This window comes from Nycticebus coucang, chromosome 3, assembly GCF_027406575.1.
Source record: "Nycticebus coucang isolate mNycCou1 chromosome 3, mNycCou1.pri, whole genome shotgun sequence".
NCBI classification, from domain to species: domain Eukaryota; kingdom Metazoa; phylum Chordata; class Mammalia; order Primates; family Lorisidae; genus Nycticebus; species Nycticebus coucang.
This window is the reverse complement of record NC_069782.1, coordinates 71,691,383-71,715,212: the sequence shown is the minus strand read 5'-3', so window position 1 is coordinate 71,715,212 and position 23,830 is coordinate 71,691,383. Positions and strand designations below refer to the sequence as shown.

Sequence of the window (23,830 nt, the reverse complement as noted above, 5' to 3'; positions counted from 1 at the left end):
GGTGGCAAAGCCCAGGACGATCTTGAACATGGGGTAGTATGATCAGCAGTGGGTACATGAGCATATCTGACCTGTGCAGAGGAACGGCAAGGAGGGGCTGCTCTTGCTGATGAGTGGAAGAAATGGCCACAGTGGGAAACGAGTCCTTACCCGCTTGGTGAGCTGAGTGTCCATCATAAAGTTGTGCACGTGCTTCTCAGCCTTGGTGAGCTCCAGCTTCCGGGCCACCACAGCCACTACGAGTGCTGTGCAGCCAGCTCCCTATGTGCGGGGTGGAGGGGACACATCATCATCCTGCCTTGAGGTTGTTCCCTCCTCCAGGAAGCCTGCCCTGATTCTACCCTCCCTGTCACCCTCAGAGCCCACTGTTTCAGTGAAGCCCATTGACCAAGCTCACTGACTCCCAACCCTGTTTGCTTCATGTCCATTAAACATCTAGGGAGTGAGTGTACCTCATAGCTTAGCTCATTGGAGCCTCAACAATTTTAAGAAGTAGGAAAATTCTTACTCCCATTGGGCAAAAGGGTAAACTTGGTGAGCTGAGTTTGTGAGTGAGGCTCAGAGATAGAAGAAGTGACAAGAAATGTGCAGACATGCTTGAGGCCAATGACCATGGAGGGGAGGGACATTTGGAAACATTCCTACTGAGGTTTCAGGATCTTGGTGACGTTAGAAAGATCACCTCAATAATGGGAGGCCTTAGGTGCCACTGAGAAAATATAGAGGTGTCAGTGAGCCTCAGACACCTGGAAGGGGCCATTAACCCTAGGAGAGTCCAAGGAGGCAGGTGCTCCCTGAGGAAATGGTGTCTCAGGTTCTAAGCCAGGACCTGAGACACCATTCTGAGAGGACCTAGAAGTCTGTTCTCAGGAAAAGGCTCATCAACAAAGACAAAGCAGCTTGCTGGGAACCTCCACCTGGAACATTATGCAGCAAGGAAAAAGAACAGCCACTAGCTCCACACAATGGATGTCCCACACAGATACTGCACTGTGTGAAACAGACCAGAGTCACGACACAAAGCCAGGCACAAACCCATTGTGAATGCTTCTGTGTGGGGCTGCAGGCTAGACATAGAAGAACTACCATTCTGGAAGGAGTCACCACTTAATAACCCCGTTCTAGAGAAGGCGGCTTTTCCATTTCACCCTAGGCTGTCCGGGTCTGGAGTTCACTTTTTTCTTTTTTTTTCTTTTTTGAGACAGAGTCTCACTATGTCAATCTGCGTAGACTATGTGCCTTGGCGTCACAGCTCACAGCAACCTCAAATTCTTGGGCTTAAGTGATTCTCTTGCCTCATCCTCTCAAACAGCTGGGACTACAGGTGCCTGCCACAATGCCCAGCTATTTTTTTTTTTTTTGGTTGCTGTTGTCATAGTTGTTTAGCAGGCCTGGGCCAGGCTCAGACTCCGGCCAGCCTTGGTGTATGTGGCTGGCATCCTACTCACTGAGCTATGGGCACCAAGCCTGGAGTAGTTCATTTCTTATCTGAGTGGTGAGATGTGTTCGTTGTAATGGCCGTCCCAATCACATGTTGGGGGGTGGGGGGCTGGGTTGGGGTCGATCTTTAGGTTTTATATCTTTGACTCTCAGATGGAACAAAGCAAAACAATGTACCTGAAAATGTGATGCCATTTAACTAAGAAAGGGCTGTCAGCTTGTCCAAGAGAAGGGAGGACCTAGCAGGGCTGGAGGAGGACATTCACTCTTAGCTTGGGTCAAGCAAGAGGGGGTGAGAGGATAAGATGAAGAGGGGAGCCACATGGGCCAAGCTGTGGAGCGGGAGGGAATTAGGAACCTGCCTGCTTGGGACAATTGTCCTTTCCAATAGAGTAGCCTCAGGAGATGATGACAACCAGGGACAGTATACAGCTATGAAGAGCCACTGAAGGACAACCTCTCTCCTGGTAGGAAGAATCACAGGACACAAAGAAAACTATGGCAGGGGCCAGGCACAATGGTTCACACCTGTAATCCCAGCACTTTGGGGGGCCAAGGCAGGAGGATCACTTGAGGCCAGCCTGAGCAAGACCCTGTCTTATAGCTACTCAGCAAGCTAAGGTGGGAGGATCACTTGAGCCCAGGAGTCCAAGGATTGCGGTGAGCTATGATTGCACCACTGCACTCCAGCCTTGGCAACAAAGCAAGACCCTGTCAAAAAAAAGAGAGAGAAAGGAAGGAAGGAAGGAAGAGAAAGAAGGAAGAGTGTGGCAGGGATGGTGTTGGTTATATTTTGCAAGAACTAACGAGTCTCTCTTTGCTTAGGGAAGGAAGGACACACTCCAGGGCAATGGCCGGGGTGCCCTGTGGGAATGTGACCAGGCTGGCTTCTTTTGGCCTGCTGGTGTTTTGCCCATTTTCCATGAATGAATGTTTACTGATTGGGATGCAGGTGAAGTGCAAACTAAAGAAGGGATACAGAGAAGAGTTATTTTTGTTTGGCTTGGTGCCTGTGGCTCAGTGGTTAGGGCAACGGCCATATACACCAGGGCTGGCAGGTTTGAACCTGGCCCTGACCTGCTAAACAACAACGACAACAACAACAAAAATAGCCAGACATTGTGGCAGGTGCCTGTAGTCCCAGCTACTTGGGAGGCTGAGGCAAGAGAATCACTTAAGCCCAAGAGTTTGAGGTTGCTGTAAGCTATGATGCCACAGCACTCTACTGAGGGCGACATAGTTGAGACTCTGTCTCAAAAAAAAACACACACACACAGGGAGTTATTTTTGTTTGTTTAGCAGGCCCAGGGTGGGTTCGAACCCACTACCCCTGGTGTATGGGGCTGGTGCTCTAACCACTGAGCTATGGGCACCCAGCTGAGAGAAGAGTTCTTGACCTGTTCATCAGACAGTTCATATTCCAAAACATTGAAAAAGCATTCGTGGGCATGGAAGACCCTTGGAGAGAAAGAAGTTTCTGGCCAGAGCAGGCACCAGACATCAAAGGAAGCCCACAGCCACCAAAAGCAGACTTGAGAAGTCTTTTTTTTTTTTTTTTTTTGTGAAAAGGGTTTTATTGTGAGGTGCTTTGTGAAAACTACCCTCAAACTATGTTTTTATCTAAACTTTATTATTTTATTTTATTGTGGTTTTTTGGCCAGAGTCAGGTTTGAACCTGCCACCTCCGGTATATGCGGCCGGCGCCCTACTCCTTGAGCCACAGGCACTGCCCGACTTGAGAAGTCTTGAGGGGAGATAGGATGCTGCCTGGGCCCAGCGAGACACACAGGACAAACTTTACACTATGGAGACTCAGGGAGCACCCAAAGGTCAGTCACAAATAGAGAATTGGGCTGCTGAAGGCACAGCCCAGAGGGTATTGACAGAATGTCCATAGCATTCATGGTTCAGGACATTTTATGTAAATGAACTTAGTTCTTACAAGAAGCAGAGAAAGTGACACTACACTGGTTACATCTGGGAAAACTGAGGCATGGAAGCATCACACCCCTTGCCCTGGATCTAAGGGCTATGGAGAATAAAGGAGAGTCGATGACACTCTGCTAAGAGTGGACAATAGCTTCTGCCTGGCCAGGTGCAGTGGGAGCTGCCTACTAGGGCTAGAAGAACCCACAGGAATCGAAGGAGCCTGAGGATACAGCTTCCTTAGGCATCAGAGCAGGGAGGGGCAGAGCTGAGGAGGGAAGGGCTGACACAAGGAGGAATGCTGTGGACCGGGCACAGCTCTTGATGAAGGTGATCACCCAATCAGCGGGGGTATGCAAGGGCTGGTGGAGCTAGGAGGCTAAGCTGGGCCTCCCAGGGCTGTGCACACATGCCCTTGCCCTTACCATGATGCCGGTGAGCAGGCACACGCCCTTCCCGCAGTAGGTGTGAGGCACCATGTCACCATAGCCGATGGAGAGGAAGGTGATAGAAATGAGCCACATGGCCCCCAAGAAGTTGCTGGTCACTTCCTGCTTGTCGTGGTACCTGAGGGGAGCCGGGGTGGGGGTGGGGAGGGCTCTGTCAGTCCATATTGGTCCCTCTGCCCTCATCACAACCCCTGGGGCAGGTCTGGGATTGCAGAGCCCCACGGCCACCAGCTGCAGGGGATCTTAACCACACAGAGCAGGTCAGTCTGAGGCTGGGGCAGTGTGGCTCAAAGTGATAAAGGCACTGACAACGGGGCACACACATCCTTTTCTCCCACGTCCCTTCTGACCTTGAAGAAGCACACAATCCTCCTCACAGAGACAGACACACAGACAAATGAGGAGACAGGTGGCCATGGCGCCAGAAGCAGCAAGGAGAGGAGGCAAGGATACAAGTTAGACACGAGGAAGAATTTCCCCAGCCAGCATGGAACACCATTTGAAGAGACGGGAGGCTGGAGGACTGCACAACAGGATATCAAGGGGAACACAAGTCTCCCAACTCCAGGCCTGCAGTTCATTGAGGAGTTGGGATGGAGGGCAGCAGCTGCTTTGGCACTGGAGAGAGGCCTGGGGCTGTATTTTGATATCAAGAGGCACAGCCCCCAAGGCCTCAGAAATAACACAACTTTGTCCCAGTCATAGCCAGGCTTGAACCACAGTGGCCACAAAGAGGTTCTACATATGGCCAGGCCAGGCTAGAGGCTGAGAGGTCCGTTCTCTGAGCCTGGGACAGCTCCAGCTCGGCCCCCAGTCCCTAACCTCTGACCTGGCTTCTAGCTCAGGAAAGTAAGGGAGTCCCATTCCAGCCAGCCCACCCCTTCCCAGGACTCAGGCCAGCACACAAAGAGCACTCCTGGGTGGGGTGGGGAGGGTTGAAGGTCAGAGGCCAAATGGGGTGGCACAGAGAAAGTGGACTCTGAGCCTGAGAAGAGCAAGGGGAGCTTTGGGGGAGGGCCAGGCCATACTGAACAGGTGACGGAGCCCACAGGGGCAGGGCTGGAAGGGAGCCGATGGGGATCCCCTGAAATAGCTTATTTGGGGGTCCTTGCCTTTGTGGGGGTCAGATGTCATACCAGGTCCCTCCAGTCTGGGCTTCTCAGCTACTTGCTGTGGGAGGGCAGGCACTGGACCCCATCGTACACTGAGGACTCTGAGCCCCAAGCTGCCTCACCCTAGGAGGCAAGGGTTCCCCTAGCAGGTAGATGGGTGAGCCCCAGGCCAGGAGCAGGGGTGAGGAGGCATGCGGCGGGGGCGTGGAGCGAGGCAGGCGTGGGGGCTTCAAGCGCTGTCAGGGCTCAGAATTTAGGATTGGCTGCCCGCCAGCCCTGCCACGATCCCCACCCCCAGCTGGGACAGAGCACTGCAGTGACCCAGCCTGGACCTTGGGGACTCCTGACCCAGTCCTGATAGGTGAGAAGGGGCTGGGGAACTTGCACAGGTACATCAGAGGTTTAAGGAGACCCTGTGTGCCCCCTAGGCAGTAAGTCTTAAATGCTCGCTCCTGTGAGCTGGACACCAGGCCCAGGTGGCCATCACTGGGGGTGGGGAGAGGACAGGTGAAGAGGTGAGAAGGGGGTGCAGAGAGTGGAGGTCCAACCAGGGATCCCCCGAGGACTCCTCCAGGACCTCCTCCAGCTAGGCACGAGGCAGGGAGACCCTCCCCTAGTCAAAAAACCTCCCGCACCTTACTAGGCCCCTCCTACCTCTGGGAACAACCAGAAACTGGGCCCCCAGGCAAGTTCCCTTTGCCATCAGAGCCTCAGTTTCCTCATTTGTAAGTTGGGCTGAGTTTCTAAAGTCTGAACCAATTTTCTTTCACTCCAGGCCCATTGAACTCTAGGAGGTTATGCCTAAGCCACCCAGGAGCGTAAGCTGTGCACACAAAACATCAGAGCTAAGCCTTTACTTCATTGATCCCCTCACCTTTGTAGACAAGGCCCCTGAGTCTCAAAGATGTTCAGTGGGCAATGACCTGACAGCACTCTGCCTCCCTCAGTCTGAGGACTAACCCTGACCTCACTAGGCCTATCCTCACTGGGACTGGGTCTGAGCCCATCCTGTCCACCCTGGGCTGACCTCCCTGTATCCCTCCCTTCAAGGCAGCTAATCTTAAATTCCTGGCATGTGGGATGGAGGTGGTGGCAGCTCTGCACACACAGCTGGGCCAAGGATGGGACTCACATGTTTTCCCTAAAGTCCGGCAGGGTGGGCAGAGGGGAGAAGGAAAGCTGGTTAAACAGGGGCATTGGGGAGAAAAAGGGGGTTGCCCTGTTCCCACTGCCTCTGCCACCAGGGCCAGACATTGGAGGTCAGAATCCCAGAAAAGTAGAGGGGCCCAGAAGAGGAGGAGGAGCATGAGATCCCTGGGGATGACTGGAGAGAGAGATCAGGGTCCCTCCCCAGCTGGGAGTGGCTGAGGGCACAGGGCTGGGGTCCCCAGGGATGAGGGCCACAAATTTGAGGCAGAAAGAATGACAGGGGTTATCTTAGAGTCAGGGAGATATAAGCAATGGCTAGGGAGGCCCAGAGTCATGTCCCCATGGACAGGCATGGGAGGTAGGGAGATGTAGGTCCCTGTTCTGGGATTCCCTGGGGACACACCTTTCACAGACACGCACGGTCCAGGCCGCGATGATCCAGGAAGAGATGCTGAAGACAAGCAGCACCGTGCCAGGGCAGATGGTCATGAGCGTCTTCATGACAAAGCGCGTGTTGAAGGTGATCTTGTTGAGGGCCCCGATACTGCGGCTCGAGGCATCCGTGAAGATCTTGCTGTGAAGGAGCATGACACGGCCCAGCAGATAGAGGCGCAGGAACATAGGGATGGACAGCAACACGTCCACATCGGCCTCGGCCACTGACGGTGCATACGTGAAGGCCAGCCGCGCAGTCCACGTGAAGCGGTAGTGGCCAGGCACAGGGTGGATGGCGCACACAGCCAACTCCAGCGAGATGAGGAAGACGCGTTCACATGTCATGGCGATGCGCCAGTCATCTGCCCCATTATCCACCATGAACAGCTATGGAGGGCAGGAGAGCTGGTGGTGGGTCTCTCAGACACACGTCCAGGCTCCCCACTCAATGAGAGTGACCTCAGCCTGAAATCCTGCCAACTTGGATTTTGCCAAAAGAAGTCAGAAACAGGACTTCATAGGCAAAACTCCCTAGTTCTTGGCATTGGTCACGATTTAAACTAAACATCAGATGGGTATTCCCCAAAAAGTTAAGCCATAGAGTTACAAATGACCTCACCATCCCATTCCTAGGTATAGACCCAAGAGAAAAGAAACAAGATGTTCTAGCAAATCCTTGTATAGACACATTTACAGCAGCACTACTCACAGCCAAAGTGGAAACAACCCAAAATGTCCATCAACAGATGAGTGGAGGTTAAGATACAAGGCCGGAGAGGGTGTCTCATGCCTATAGTTATAGCACTCTGGGAGGCTGAGATGGGAAGATCACTTGAGCTCAGAAGTTCGAGACCAGCCTGAGCAAGAGCAAGACTCTGTCTAAAAAATAGCTGGGTGTTGTGGTGGGCGCCTGTAGTCCCAGCTACTTGGGAGGCTGAGGCAAGAGGATGACTTGAGCCCAAGAGTTTGAGGTTACTGTGAGCTACAATACACCATGGCACTCCACCCAGGGTGATAGAGTGAGACAGGTACAGTGCCGTGGCATCACAGCTCACAGCAACCTCCAACTCCTGGACTCAAGCGATTCTCCTGCCTCCACCAACAAACTTCTAAATAAAGACCCAATACACTTTTAATATTTAACACTGAAATGAATGTAAGCAATACATATATTTATGTAAGAGAAATAAAAATAAGATATGATTTGCCCAATTATTCCAGTTCAGGGTTTTGAATGGCTGGAGCCTATTCAGGCAGACACAAGCCCTGGACATTACACCATCACACACACCCACCACTTTTAGGGGGAAGATCAAGAGATGCCAATTAGCCTAATGTGCACGGCTCTGGAATATGGGAGGGAGCCCAAGTACCTGGAAAAAACCCACACAGCCATGGGGAGAACGTGCAAACTCCACATAGACAACAGCCCCAGCTGGGAATCAATTTTTATTTTCTCATCAGCATTATGATGAAGCTGTGTTGGATGAAATCATGTTATTCACAGGCCTGCTCGTATATCCATACAGAGGGATATTACCCTGCCATAAAGAGGAACAAGACCTGACCGGTGAGTACTACAACGTGGAAACACCTCAAAAACAAGCTGAGTGGAAGAACCAGACACAAAAGGCGGCCATCTAGGACAGAGGGGACAACACTGTCCCCAACCCCAGAGGGCCCAAGGGAAGGTAGAACACAGAACTAAAGATAATTATTCAAGAGCTTTAAGATCTAACGGAATTTACCTTGCTGGTTCTGGTCTTGCTTGGGATCTCTCACCTATTTCTTTTTGCCAGTTTCTGCCTTTTGGAATGAGAATGTTGATCTTTCTCTATCCCATCACTGTATTTTTCCCCCCATCACTGTATTTTGGAAGCACACAACTAATTTGTCTGGCTTCGCAGGTTTGCCACTGAAGAGGAATTTTGCCTTGCAAAAATCATACCTTGAGGCTCACCCATAGCTGAATTAGGTGATAGTTAGATGAGACTTTGGACTTAGACTTGATGATAGAATAGATTAAGATTTGAGGGGCTAGGCCTGGCACGGTAGCGCATGCCTGTAATCTCAGCACTCTGGGAGACCAAGGTGGGTGGATTTTTTGAGTTTACGGGTTCGAGACTAGCCTGAGCAACAGCGAGACCCCCATCTCTAAAAATAGTCAGGCATTGCAGCAGGTGCCTGTGGTCCCAGCTACTCAGAAGACTGAGGCAAGAGAATCACTTGAGCCCAAGTGTTTGAGGTTGCTGTGAGCTGTGATAACACGGTACTCTACTGAGGGCGACAAAGTGAGACTCTGCCTTAAAAAAAAAAAAAAAAAGATTTTGGGGGCTAGTAGGGGGTGAATGTATTTTGCATGTGACAAATACATAAATTTTTGGGGAAGCAGTAGGTGGAGTGTTATGAATTAAACTGTGTCCTCCTCTACATTCATATGTTGAAGCCCTGACCCCAGTGTAACTGTATTTGGAAGTAGGATCAAATGGTTAAGGTTAAATGAGGTTATAAGGGTAGGACCTAGTCCAGTAGGACTGGGTGTTCATAAGAGAGAGAGATACCTTTCATGCCTGAGCACAGAGAAAACGCCATGTGAGGCCATCTGTGAGCCAATGAGAGAGGCCTCAGGGAAACCAGCCCTGCTGGCACTTTGATCTTGGACTTTCAGCTTCTAGAACAATCAGAAAATAAATTTCTGTTGTTTAAGCTACCTAGTCCAGAGGTCCTCAAACTTTTTAAACAGGGGGCCAGTTCACTGTCCCTCAGACCGTTGGCGGGCCGGACTATAGTTTATAGATTTTTTTTAGTTTATCATTATTATCATTTGATTGCACTGCTTTGAAATGTCCAGAACAAGCAAATCCATAAAGACAGGAAGCAGACTGGGGGTTGCAGGGGCTGGGGGAGAGGGAGTAACTGCTAATGGGGATACAGTTTCCTTGTGGTGAGATGAAAATGTTCTGGAACCAGATAGAGGTGGCAATTGTACAACATTATGAAAAATGCTGGGCAGCGCCTGTTGTTCAGTGGGTAGGGTGCTGGCCCCATATACTGAGGGTGGCAGGTTCAAACCGGGCCCCGACCAAACTGCAACAAAAAAAATAGCCAAGTGTTGTGTCGGACTAGTAGTCCTAGCTACTGGGGAGGCTGAAGCAAGAAAATCACCTAAGCCCAGGAGTTGGAGGTTGCTGTGAGCTGTGTGACACCATGGCACTCTATTGAGGGTGATAAAGTGGAACTTGTCTCTATTAAAAAAAAAAAAAAAAAAGAAGAAGAAGAAAGAAAAACGTCACTGAACTGTATGCCCAGCTGATTTTTTCTCTCTCATTTTTTCTTTTTTATAGAGACAGGGTCTCACTCTTACTGAGGCTAGTCTCCAACTCCTGAGTTCAAGCAATCCACCTACCTTGGACTCCCAGAGTGCTAGGATTACAAGTGTGAGCTACTGTGTCTGGCTGGCCTAGGTAATTTTAAAAAATTATTTTTAGGGATGGGGTCTTGCTGTGTTGCCCAGGTTGATCTTGAACTCCTGGCCTCAAGTAATCCTCATGCCTTGGCCTCTCAAAGTGCTGGCATTACAAGTATGAGCCACCCCCATGCCCAGCCATCTTTGTACTTTCCTGTTCCTTCTGAATGTGTATATAACTCATAAGTATCAATTTTTTCTTTGCACATCTCATTTTAAAACAAGAAGCAATAAAGTCATTCTAAAATAAGAAAAAGAAAAAAACTCCACTTCCCTAAAATGTCGTAGCGGCCGCTCCTTCTAGGGGCCTCCTCTGTGTGCATATCTGAAGAGCGTAGGCACAAAGAACACCCCGTTCAGCGTCACTACTCTCCTTGGGCCTTAGTGGGGGACCCCAGCCATGTACAGGGCTGGGCCTAGGGTGAAGCAAGCGAAGCACCAAGATACGTCAAAATTTTTGTCAGTGATAGTGCCAGGAGCTGGAGGCAAAAGGTATCCTGCCACTGTTTTTATTTAAATATTGACCCTGGCTCATCATGGAATTTTCTGGCATTTATTTAGATTTTTGCAAATATCACATTAAAATAATATTTATCTCAACAACTGAATTTCTTATCACTCCCTCCCTTATATCGTGTGCCCAAAGTAAATTCCTCCCACCTTACATCCTGGCTTTGGCAGGGAGAGTCCCACCCTTCACATGCCCTGAGGAGCTCATGTTGTTTTCCTGCACCCTCAGAAGCAAGATCACTGGACTTTTTTTGTCCTGAAATAGAATTCACATATCCTACAAGTCTCCCATTTAAAGTGTACAACTTGGTGGCATTTAGTATATTCACATGGTTGTGCAACTGTCACCTCTATCTGATGCTAAAACATTTCCATCATCCCCAAAGGAGACTCCATCCTCATTAGTAGTCACTCCCCATTCCCCTCCCCCAGCCCCTGGCAGCCCTAATCTGCTTCCTGTCTCTGTGGATTTGCCTGTTCTGGACATTTCACATCAGTGGACTCATACACTATGTGGCCTTTTGTGCCTGGCTTCTTTCACTAGGCATAATGTTTTTGAGGTTCATCCACGTTGTAGCTTATGTCACAATTTGTTACGGGTTGAATCATGTTCCCTTAAAAAGATATGTTGGCTGGCCGGGCATGGTAGCTCACACCTGTAATCCTAGCACTCTAGGAGGCCGAGGCGGGTGGATTGCCCTGAGCTCACAGGTTTGAGACCAGCATGAGCAAGAACGAGATCCCGTCTCTAAATATAGCTGGGCGCCTGTAGTCCCAGCTGCTCAGGAGGCTGAAACAAGAGAATCGCTTGAGTCCAAGAGTTGGAGGTTGCTGTGAGGTACGATGCCATGGCATTCTACCAAGGGTGACAAAGTGAAACTCCATCTCAAAAAAAAAAAAAAAAAGATATGTTGGTTGCTTGAGGTCAAGAGTTTGAGGGCAGTGCCTGTGGCTCAAGGAGTAGGGCACCAGCCCCATATACCGGAGATGGCAGGTTCAAGCCCCGCCCCAGCCAAAAACTGCAACAGCAACAACAACAAAAGAGTTTGAGACCAGGCTTAGCACCCGTAGCTCAGTGGCTAGGGCACCAGCCACATACACTGGAGCTGGTTAGTTCGAGCCCAGCCTGACCCAGTTAAACAACAATGACAATTGCAACAAGAAAATAGCTGGGTGTTGTGGCGGGCGCCTGTAGTCCCAGCTACTTGGGAGGCTGAGGCAAGAGAATCGCCTAAACCCAGGAGTTGGAGGTTGCTTTAAGCTGTGATGCTACAGCACTCTACAGAGGGTGACATGGTGAGACTATGTCTCCAAAAAAATTAGTTTGAGACCAGCCTGAGCAAAGCAAGACCCCATCTCTACTAAAAATAGATAAACCAGCCAGGCATGGTCATGCGTGCCTGTAGTCCTAGTACTTGGGAGGCTGAGGAAGAAGGATCACTTGAGCCCAGGAGTTTGAGGTTCCTATGAGCTAGGCTGATGCCATGGCACTCTTGTCATCCTTACCCCTGTACCCTAGAATGTGCCCTGATATGTAGATAGGGTCTTTATAGATGTCATCAACTTAAAATGAAGTAATTAGGGTAGGCCCTCATCCAGTATGACTGGTGTCCTTATACAAAAGGGAAATTTGGACACAGAGACACAAACACCCATGCAGGGAGAACACTGTGTAAACCTCAAGGCAGAGACTGGAGAGATGCAGCCACAAACCAAGGAATACTAGAGACTGCCTCAACCACCAGAAGCCAGGAGAAAAGTTTGGAACAGATTCTCCCCCCTGGCCTTCAGAAGGAATCAACCCTGCTAACACCTTGATCTCAGACTTTTAGTCTCAGAACTGTGAGACAAGACATGTCTGTTGTTTAAGTCATCGAATTGTGGTGCTCTGCAATGATGGCCCAGGTAAACTCACTTGCTGCTTCTCTCTTTCATCACAGTGGAATTATTATTATCCATTGTACCACTGTACTACATTTTATTTAGACAATCATCTGTCACTATACATTTGGACATTGTTACTACTTTTTGGCTACTGTGAATAGTGTTGTTATAAACACTGGTGTGCAATTTTTTGCACAGATGAAGCTTTTCATTTCTTTTGGTTATATACCTAGGAGCAGAATTGCTGGGACATAGGTTAAACTTCATAAGTTAAACTTCATGTTTAACTATTTGAGGAATGTCAGACTCCTGTCCCCAATGGCTGTGCCTCCAAAGACATCTGCATACACTATAACTCAGGTGGGACTTTCCTACACCCATTTTCTGCCAGATTGTGGCTCCTTGAGGTCAGGGGTCAGAGGGTAGAGATCAGGAGCCAGATCATATACCCTCTGCTATCCCTAGACTGTGGTACTAACCCCAGGTGATGTGTCTGAGGGACCCTGAGCTGCGAACTCCTACTGCTGACTTGATTTTGATTAATCCCTGAAACAGGAGAACAAACTTCCTGGCATACAGTAAATCCTCAAAAAATCATGGTCCAAAGCTGGGCATACATGTAGTCTCTGCTATTCAGGAGTCTGAGGCAGGAAGATAGCTTGAGCCTAGGAGTTTGAGGTTGCAGTGGACTATGTTTGTGGCTATGAATAGCCACTGCACTTCAGCCTGGTTAATGTTTCAAGACCTCATTTCTTAAAAACAAAAAACAAAAAAAAAAGAAAGAAATCAGGGTCCAGTCTGATAGGAAATGGAACCTGGTGCTGAAAACACTAGTTCCCCAGGCTGCAAAACCTCAGAAGATCCCAGAGCTGAAAAAACTGGCATGTCCTGGGCGGCGCCCATGGCTCAAGGAGTAGGGCCCCGGTCCCATATGCCAGAGGTGGCAGGTTCAAACCCAGCCCTGGCCAAAAAAAAACAAAAAAACAAAAAAAAAAAACTGGCATGTCCTAGAGCCCCAGTTCAGCCTCTCACTTTCTCACTACCTATTTTCTTTTTAAACAATCAATGAAAATTAAGATATAGGCTGGGCACATGGCTCATTCCTGTAATTCTAGCACTCTGGGAGGCCCAGGCGGCTAGATTGCCTGAGCTGAGGAGTTTGAGACCAGCCTGAGCTAAAGCAAAACCTCATCTCTAAAAATAACCAGATGTTGTGGTGGGCTCCTGTACTCCCAGCTACTTGGGAGGCTGACGCAAGGGGATCACTTGAGCCCAAGAGTTTGAGGTTTTTGTGAGCTATGATGCCACGGCACTCTACTAAGGGTGGCAAAGTGAGACTCTGTCTCAAAAAAAAAAAAGAAAAAGAAAAAGAAAATTAAGATGTAGATACATGTTGCAAGGAAATGGAGAGTGATCAAAATGATTTGTCTTTACAGAGGTCTTTTTTTTTTCCTAGGGAGCCTATTCATTGTTTTATGTTTTAAGGAAGCTGGGGATCCAGGTGGGTTGGTGTGGGGGGCTCTGGAGTGAGGGGAAAGGAGTGACCCCCCCCTCCACTACCATTCCCCTGGGCACTGACCTGGATCTCCCGGGCATGGTACAGAACCACGAGGCCCAGTAGGATGACAGTGGAGAGGCTGATGAGGCATTTGAGTGCAAATGAGTACAGAGACTCCTAGGCAGAGAGAGAGAGGAGACAGTTAGATCTACAATGCTGGAGAAGGTGCAGGGCCCTCCTGTCCCCCTACTAGTGCTTCCAGGCACGAGAACCAGTCAGACGGGGCTGTCCCTGTGGCTTCCCCACAATGTCCCAACTTCCCGCAAGGTTCTCTGTCCTGGGGCCTTGTGTATGAAAGAGCTTCCTCATCAAGGATGGGCTCACAAAAGGACCCGTACTCAGGAGGTGATGCTCCTGTCCTTACTCGGTAGGCCTGGGCAGACAGCAAGATGGCCCCCACCCATGCATCACAGTTTATAAGACCTGGTGTGACACAGGCATAGCCCTTCACAGTTTATATGGCCTGGTCTTACACGGAGACAGCATTTCAGAATTGATAAGGCTCCAACTCAAATGGGCCTGGTATTTCTCAGTGTATAAGGCCTGTTCTCACACAGGCACAGAACTTCATAGTTTATAAGGCCCAGTCACATTCACTTAGGGTTAGCACTTTGAATTTTATAAGGCCTGGCCTCACTTGGGCTCAGTACTTTATAGTTCACAAGCCCTGATGTCCCTCCATCCTCACATACACTTGGTGGCACGAGGGACCTGCAGCCAGGCTTGTACCTGACCACTCTCAGAAGGGAGGAAGCTTTTTCCCAGTTCCCTGGCCCAGGCCTGCCCTGGAGTGGGGGGAGGGAGGACAGCCCTCTCCCCACAAGAAGCCAGGGTGTGGCCTCTAGATGCTGGAACCTTCCCTATACCTGTGCACGATCCCCACCACTCCCTGTACCTCCCGCTTCCCCACCTCCAGAGCCTCCCCCCACACCTCCCTTCTGTCTCTCTTAGGGGAACCAGGTAAGCCCATCAGGGCCTCCTAGGGGTGTAGGGAGCCATGCCTACCTTGGTATACACCCCCCAGGATAGCTCTGTCTCTGTCACCATGACAACAATGCCAAACATGCCGAAGATGAGGGCATAGTCGCTGAGGCGCTTCCGCTTCTCAAAGAGTGCCCGCCGGTGGCCCAGGCGGTGGCCCACATTCGGGGGCTTTCCTGAGCCCCTCTGCCCACCCTCCTCATCTTCCTCCTCATCTTCCTCATCATCTTGGTCCTGCGGCTGCCCCCGGGGGCTGCCAGGTGAGGACCGGACCGGCTCACTCTTGGCCACCACCACCTGGAGTCCTGGACTATGTGGAGGCCGAGGGGGGCAGCCACCTTCGGGGTCCGGAGGGTCACGGCTCAAGGCACCTGGCCCGCTGACCAGTGGCCGCCCCACACTGCCATTGTGGCTGTGGCTGTTCATGACTACCTGGGTGCAGGGGTTGGGCTCGCTGCAGGCCACCCGGGGCCCAGCATGGCTCAGTGGCTGGGATCCTGTGCTGACCTGCAAGGGCACAGAAGGACATGGTCACAACAGGGTCTGGCCAACAGACCAGAGGGGCAGGGACCATTACAACCACCCTAGAACATTCTAAGGCTTAGGAGCTACCTTAGGCAGTGAACTCAGAGTGCTAGCATGTGGGTTTGCCATCTCAGAAACATCCAAGTCAGCCTGTACCCCTCCCTAGCTCTGAGCTCTCCATAGCTCCCTTGTGCCATCCCATTCAAAAACCAGACCCTTCAATATGGCCAAGAAGCCCTCTGTGGTCTGGTTCCCACCAATCTCATCCTTCTCACTCTCCCCCATTCTCTCTCCCTCCAGCCACATGCCCCCCACCCCCATAACAAGATGCCAACAAGCTTCGTCCTGCCTCAGGGCTTTTGCACAGTCTGTGCCCTCTTCCTGGAGCACCCTCCTACTAGACTTTTTGCCTGCTGACTTCTGTGTCTCCAAATACTTAGCACGATGCCTAACACACAGCTGACACTCAGTAAACACTTACTGACCAGGCACAGTGACTCATGCCTATAATCCCAGCACTTCGGGAAGCTGAGGCAGGAGGATCACTTGAACCCAGCAGTTTCAGACCAGCCTGAGCAACATGGCAAAACCTTGTCTCTATAAATAAAAATTAGCTGGGCATAGTGGCAGTGCATCTATAGTCCCAACTACCTGGGAGGCTGAGGTGGGAGGATCATTTGAGCCCAGGAGTTCAAGGTTGCAATGAGCTATGATTGCACCACTGCATTCCAGCCTGGGTGACAGAATGAAATCCTATCTCTAAAAACAAAAACAAAAGACTTGCTGAATGCCATGTGATGGAATCTCCCAGCAAGCCTGGCTGTGAAAACAGATTAAGAGTACTCCAACCTGGGCTCACCTTTTTCCAACCTTCAGGGTCTTAGATGAGTTAACCTCTCCTCACTGAGCCTTCCACTTAAGCAGGCTCGAAGTGTGGCCTGTGCAACTTTAGGGGCTATGGCTGGGGGTGGCTACAGAAATCCTAAGGCTAGGGTGGCGCCTGTGGCTCAAGAAGTAGGGTGCCGGCCCCATATACCAGGGGTGGTGGGTTCAAACCCGGCCCCAGTCAAAACTGCAAAAAAAGAAAAATAAATAAATAAATAGTGAAAAAATATATAAATTTTATATATATATGAAACCCTAAGGCTCCCTCCTACCTGATTTAACACTAAGATCCTGGAACTGATTCCACTGGGCTTTGTATGATATGTGTGGCCCATCCCTGTGAGCTCAGGCCAGCCTCAGTTTTTTTTGTTTTTTTTTTATAGAGACAGAGTCTCACTGTACCGCCCTCAGGCAGAGTGCCATGGCGTCACACAGCTCACAGCAACCCCCAACTCTTGGGCTTACGCGATTCTCTTGCCTCAGCCTCCCGAGCAGCTGGGACTACAGGCGCCCGCCACAACACCCGGCTATTTTTTTGTTGTTGTTGCAGTTTGGCCAGGGCTGGGTTTGAACCCGCCACCCTCGGCATATGGGGCCGGCGCCCTACTCACTGAGCCACAGGCGCCGCCCTCCAGCCTCAGTTTTTCTGCCAGATTAGATCATGGGGTAATGTCCCATGGCACCATGTGTGAGAGCAGGGACCATGAGGATGGGCTAGGGCACTGATGAGGCTGTCTGGAGATTCTGGAGCTGACTTGCCAGATCTTCCCCTGCCCAGCCCAGCCCACTATCTCAGACCCTCAAATTGTACCCCCTGCTACCACCCTGGCCAACATTTACTGAGCATCTACTATGTACCAGGCTCTCTTCTTCAAACAAATGTTCTCTTTAATCCTCACAATACTGAGAAGGGAGTCCTAGGATTTGGCCAGATTTACAGATGAGGAAATTGAGGTACTGTGCTTGAAATAACCTGCTCAAGGTCATACTATCTCATTATAGAGCTGATTCTGGATCAGTATTCTCCCAAAAAGCCAAGCAGGAGTGGGTGGTGTGCCAAGCATTGTCCTCTTAGAAAAGGCTAGACCAACATGCTTTCAGGGCCCGGCCTGGGAGAAGAGGGTGGGTGGTGGCTGTGTACACAGGCAGGATACTTCTCTGGGGGTGACAGACGTGGGGACTGATATCTCACGACACCACAAGATGAGCCACACTGCTGGGTGGGACACAGGTGAGCTTGGTCACTGCTTACATTGCACAGCCACCTGAGCCTTGTCTGATGCCCCCACCCTGTGTCTGTTCCTTCACCATTATGTCTCTAGATGCTTATGTCAGCACACATAAATGCAAGAATCATTTCTTCTGAGTCCAGGTGACCTCAGGTCTTGAAACCGTCCCTCCTTTCCCCACCCCTTGTATCACATTGCTCAAGCTGTGGTCTCCTGCGACCAAGCACTTCATAGTTTATAAGGCCTGGCTTCCTGTGTGCCCCACAGTTCATGGTTTTTAAGGCTGACCTTGATCCTGATGTTTCTCCAGCCTTACAAGTATTTAGGTGGCCACTTTCCACTCAAGCTTAAACCCCTGCCCACTACCTGAAGGGCCAGGTGGGGCTGGGAGCTTATATCAGGATGCGCACAGGGGCCTCTGATGCTGCCCTCACCTGGAGATGACCAGGATACCCCAGACACCCTTCCACAATCCACCCTGAAGGCACAGAAGGTTCCTGCCTAGGGCTGGGGGACATAGGTAGGAGAAGGGGGCGGCCTGGAAGCCCACACCCAGAAGGGGTGGGGGCTGCAGAGGGCTGCTGCAAACGACCTTCCGAAATGCACCAATGAAGATGCAATTTGGGGATGTGACTCAGCCTCCCGACGCACGGGCCAAATTCAGCCGTGTGTCTGCCATGTTCTTCCTTGCCTGGCAGCCGCGTCCCAAGGTGCCCTGGGCAGGGAGGGGGTGGAGAGGAGGGGACAGACAGCAGGTGGCTTCCAAGAGGGCAGAGTAGTGTAGGGCTTTCCTGGTGCTCACCACGGTCATGTACACTGAGCTGTCATTGTGTTTTGAGTCCTTGCCCAGACCAGTCACATTTAATCCCTACTGCCACCCAGTGTGACCAATGTTCCCATTTTACAGACAAGAAACAAAGCTCAGAGGTTCAGGACCTTGCCCAAGGTCACACAGCCACAAAGGGAAGAGTCTGAATTAGTGTTGACCAGGGGCAGCAGATGAAGGATCTGCCATTTGGAGGGAGAACCAGGTTGGCTGTGCACTGAGGGGCCCCGAGCTTGCAGCATAAAGTGGTGAGTGCCTGACACCTCCTCTTTACCAGGACACTTTCCCCTCCCCCACTGCAACCTGGGCCTAACCTTGGAGTCCCTAGGACCCTCAGGAATTCCCAGAGATCCTAGCCAAGACTTGGATGTCAATGAAAGGGTGTGTTTTTCTGTACAAAGGCCCCAGATTTGCTAAGGACTTCCCCCAAGAGGTTAGGAACAATACCCTGTGGGTTGCATTTGGATTTGAATCCCTGGAATTGCCTTGTTTACTGGGTCTAGACATGGAGAACTCTGTTCCCTGAAGGCTGGAGTAGGGGATGAGTGGAGACCCCCCCCCCTTTCCATGTCATCCTAAGGGAAAGCCAGTTCTGTAGGAACCAAGTGCACAAGGGTACACTCAGGAGGACTCTTGGGGAGAGGATGGGCAGAGGGAGGGTGGCTGACTGCTCTTAGCTTCCCCACTGAAGAGAATGTGGGAAGAGGAAGAAACCTGGCTAGGACCACAAGAGCTCTCAAATGAGCTGCCCCGAAGCAGCCCCCAGGTACCCCTAACCCCCTCCTTGGCTGCCTCCCTATAAAGGGTCCTTGTGATGCTCACCAACAGATTTGGTGTCGGGAACAGAGTGAGACCTTGCAGTTTGTAAGAGCTTGGTGCTGCCTGTTTCCACTCTCCCGAAACGGACCAGAAGGTGCCCCCAGCCCTTCTATCACCAAGGCAGAATGCCCCCACCACAGCTCCTTGTGGGACAAGATGCCTTCTGCACCACTCTCAGGATTCACAGCCAGAACACCACACGGCAGAAACTTCCAGGACATGTTGCCTGTTGTGGGTTCCCAAATGCGGCATCCAGAAGCTGAGTGTCCCTGGAGGACCCTCCCCCAGTATTCTTGCAGTCCTAGCTCTGCAGGGCAGACAGGCTGTGCTTCCTCTAGTCTCTGGGCAGTCCAGGAATGAGTGCAGCAAGGCACTGGCCCGCCTGATCTCCTCATCACCACCTGCTAAGAGCCTGCCAGCAGCCAGCAGGGTGCAATTAGCCTGCCCTGCCCTCTGAGGCTGCCTTCCTCAGCACCCTCCACACAGAAGCATTTCCACCAGCATCTCTGGCTTTGCCCCCAGCCTGGGGCACTCCCGTCTGCTGCCCAGTCCTCCAAAACAGCAGAGACAGTGCCCTGAGCTAACTACCCAGATCTCTGTCCAGGCAGAACTGTGAGACCCAGCTCCCTGACCCCTTCTCGAGTGCCCCCACCCCTGGATCCAGGGACCAGTGGTTAAGACCTGTACCCTCCCATTCCCAAGTCATCACAGGTCACTGCCCATCCACCTCCAACTGAATCTGCCGAGTTTGGAGACTCACTGCTCTCCCTCCCCTCAAAGTGAACCCAGTAACCTCCCCCTCCAGGATGGGGTCCGAATCTTCACTCACTCAGGCAATGCGCACGCACATACTCATACCTCCTCCCCGTGTCCCTCGGGCTCCGGACCCCATGGAGACCCTTCCTCTTGGCCCTTACCCTAAACCACGTCCCCCACCCCCTATGCCCCAAACCACGTCTCCTTCTGGGACGTTCCTCCCTCATGGGCGCCCCGGGCTGTAGACCTTGGAGCCTCCAGCACCCTCGGGGATCCTACTCTGTACCTGTAGGGCTCGGCCTCGAGGGGCAGACAAGGCTGGAGGGGAGAGAGTCCGGCACGGCCGTGGACCCCCGGGTGGGAGTCGGAGCTGAGGTCGAGGCCGGGACCGGCAGCAGCGGGCGGGCGCGGGGCCCGGGGGCGGCGGGGCCGGGGGCCGCAGCGGCCGGCGCATCCCCCGCCGCCCAGTCCACGGGCCCGGCGGGGGGCTAGCGCCCGCCGGGGCCGGGAAAAAAGGGGGCGGTGCGACGCGAGCGCCTCCGCTGATTGGCTGATCCCGGGTTGGCACCGCCCCCGACGACCCCGCAAGCCCCGCCCTTATTTAAAGATCCCAGGTTCTCCCGGGCCCGAGTTCACCCCCAAGAGCGCGGCTGGTCCTCAAGCTCCCCCTCTTGACCCGCATGATGGAGTAGATCTTAGTGAAGCAACGACCCCTACCCCCAACAGCCCCCAGACCCTGTTCCTAACCAACCCCTCCCCTAAATTGGGTCCCCAAACTTCAGCCACCCTTCAACCTTTGAGCTCCTGGGGGCTGTCCATGCATAGGCATCAGCTGAGGGGACAGCTTTGCAAAGTGACTCACTCCTCACTCCTTCCAATGACCTCCTCAGTGGTTTGCTGTGTAAGGGAGTCCTGGGAAAGGCAGGTTGTTGGCACGTGCGTGGCTCCTGGGAACAGGGTGTGGGGGCTTCCTGGGGTGGACAAGGTTACCTTCTAAGGTGACTGTTTGGAGGGTACCTTCTTTGGGAAGAGAGACTCCTGCTCATATCAAGCCCTGCAGTCTTGCCCCGGACTCTCCCCAGGATGGCAGGGAGAAAAAGCCCCCGGGACCTGGGATAACCAGATCTTGGGGTCCCCAAACTGATCCTCCAGCACCCAGGATGGACTTGGGTGATTCATGCATTCAACATTAATGGCCAAGAGGACATAGAAGTAGGCAGCTCTTTCCTCCTCCTCTCCCAGACAGTCTCACTGCCTTAGCCTCATCCTGTCCCCCAGGGTTGGGGTAACAGTGTCCAGCTTTGTTGCCAAGCCTCCGGCTTCCTGGAGGCAAGAAACTCCCTCCCATCTCTCCCCCACCCCTTCTATCTGTTTCTTCCTGGCCTAGAGCTTTAGATTAGGTCAGGAACATCTAATTGCTTGTCACTGCCTGAGGGTGGCTGGTCTGTTTTGTAACCTCCTGGGAATTCAGAAAATAGAGTGAATGAATGCATCATGCATGAATGAGGGATAGCTGCCAGGGTGGAGGGTGGTCCCCTATACTAGTGACGATGGTGAGTCGTCACCAACAGGGCCAGGTGATGGCAGACAGAGTTGGCAGACAGGACCTCTGTTCTGTCCCTTCCCTATTCCTTATTCCAGCCTGTCAGGGCTATCCTGAGGAAGGCATGGCTGTACAATGTCCAGGGTTATCACAATCAGCAAACAGAGGCTTCGGTGCTCCCTGCCATGTACACAGAGGCAGGCATGGATGAGGCCAGCAACAGGGGACTGTTACAAGAGATTGGACCAGACATGAGCAGTTTCAGGGCATGGGGACCCTGAAGGGGTAGATTCTCAACCACACTAGAGGACCAGCCACCTCTCTTGCATCACTCCGCTGATTCACCAGCATCACCCTCCAACCAAGCCCAGTCTCCCCTTGCTACCATTTCCACCTCCTGGCCTTTGCATTGCTGTTCCCCTGCCTGGACCGTCTTTCTAAAGCACAATATTGAGGGAGCCACCCACAGCTCCCTCAGAATCAGGCACACATTGCTCCTCCACATTCAAGGATCCCAGCTCCCTACAGATCAAGCCAACCTCTGCACAGGTCCCTGAGCCATGAGAAACATTCATACGGTGCCCACAGGCTGATCCTGGCCTGCCTGCACAGGCTGTGGCATTTGATGCTTTTTGAATTTGAGTCTTACATGTAAATTACAGAAATTCACAAAAGCATCATTCACAGTCCCCCTGGAGGCTCCTACAACGGTCCTGCCCTGCCCACACCCACCATCCTGCACCTACTTTCTCCCCTTCAAAAACCCTCCTTTCCCCTTTGGCCCCACCTGTCCTGAGGGATCAGGAACCACCCCCATCAAGGGGTGGAACTTAAAATAGTCGATGGGTGAAGGATTGCCTTCTGCCTGAATCTGCCCTGCCACCTGCTAGAATTCCAACCCTCAGGGACAGACCAGCAGTGGTGGATGGGAGTGAGTGTGGATGGAACTGGGCTCTAGGTGGGGGCTGCCTGGGTCTCCATTCCAAGAAAAGCCTCTCTCTATGGTTGGCTGGAAGGAACCCAAGAACCCTGCAGATGAGTTGTCAGCCAGCCAAGATGCCCCCAGGACTCAAGCCCTGGGGCTGGCTGAGTGCCCTCTGCAGAAGGGCGGGAGTGGTGGAATTGGCTAGACAGGAAGCCCCTCCCCAGGGTGCAGGAGGGCTGGGGCATCAGTCACTGGGCAGTGGTTGAGGGTCTGGCTACACGAGACCTGAGAGACCCTTGCAGGAGATGAGGGACCAAGGACAGTGGCTTGAGCAGGAAGTGGCCTGGCCACACAACTGTCCCCCCATACCTCCATCCCCAAACTCCTCCTCTCCACTGAAATCTCGGACCCATCCTGGGCTGCCTGGGTGGAAGCTGAAACCTGAGTGTGTGCCAGGGAGGCAAGGGCATGAAAGTATTGACTCATTCACCCATTCATTTATTCACCCATTCATTCATTCACACATCCACCTAACCCCTCCCTTGAGCCTGGTGCTGGGGACAAATACTATATACAAATACTGCCCCTCCTGAAACTGACTTTTTGAGGAAATATGAAATAAAACAGTAAGAATTCTAGATACACACAAAGACTGGGAAGAGATGCAGCGAAGGTGAGAGAAATAGGTACGTGGATGGGGAGAGAGGTTGTCAGGGAGGCCTTTTAGAAGGGACACCAGTGCGGCTGGAATAAAGGGGCAAATGGGATGGCCAGGGGTCAGGGGATGACTCAGAACAGGGTGGAAGCCTTGGAAGGTGGGACTCCCTTGGGTTCCTATAAACTGCAGGGCCAGGAAGAGAAGCAGGAAGACTGGCGCTGAGGGGATCTGGGGCAGGCATCCCAGAGGGGCTTGTTCCTGGGCTTTCTGGGATTCAGGGACCTGGGATTCATTACATCAGCTTTTATGGAGCCCCTCCTATATGCAGGGCTTATAACCTGAGGTAGAGGTACTGTGGTGACAAGACATGCAAAATCCCATAGACTTAAGGTTTCAGGCCAGCAGATGAGACTGACCTTCAGTTGATAAATAAACAGACAAGGGGCCAGGCATGGTGGCTCATGCCTGCAATCCCAGCACTTTTGGGAGGCTGAGACAGGAGGATTGCTTGAGCCCAGGAATTCAAGACTGCAGTGATCTATGGTTGTGCCAATGCATTCTAGCTGGGGCAACGGATGAGACTCTATCACAAAACAGCAACAACAACAAAAAAAATACACAAGGCTCCTGTAGAAGGTCCATGAAGGAATTGAGGCCAAGGTGAGGTAGAGAAGAGCTGTGTCTGGTATTCCTTTTTGTCCCCATGGGCTGCCCACAGTGCCCTCCACTGCCCTGGAGGAGGAGGTGGCATGGG

General features: G+C 51.9%; 1 protein-coding gene across 4 annotated transcripts in view; it reads right to left on the bottom strand.

Moving 5' to 3' along the window:
- KCNN1 (potassium calcium-activated channel subfamily N member 1) overlaps window positions 1-20,430 on the bottom strand; it is a 35,062-nt gene extending 14,632 nt beyond the window's left edge. For 2 of the 4 annotated variants that reach the window (XR_008378900.1, XM_053584846.1), the window contains exons 1-6: window positions 20,237-20,430; window positions 14,935-15,417; window positions 13,951-14,046; window positions 6,480-6,898; window positions 3,792-3,933; window positions 151-261 (exon numbers count right to left, since the gene is read on the bottom strand). Coding sequence is in view for 3 of the 4 variants with exons in the window: in XM_053584846.1 (XP_053440821.1) it covers window positions 151-261; window positions 3,792-3,933; window positions 6,480-6,898; window positions 13,951-14,046; window positions 14,935-15,417; window positions 20,237-20,404 (1,419 nt within the window). In the remaining variant the exon portion in view is untranslated. Of the gene's footprint in view, window positions 1-150; window positions 262-3,791; window positions 3,934-6,479; window positions 6,899-13,950; window positions 14,047-14,934; window positions 15,418-15,920; window positions 16,055-20,236 lie in introns of those variants that run through there. The other 2 variants (XM_053584848.1, XM_053584847.1) reach the window with 2 other exon arrangements.
- Between the last annotated feature and the right edge of the window lie 3,400 nt (window positions 20,431-23,830).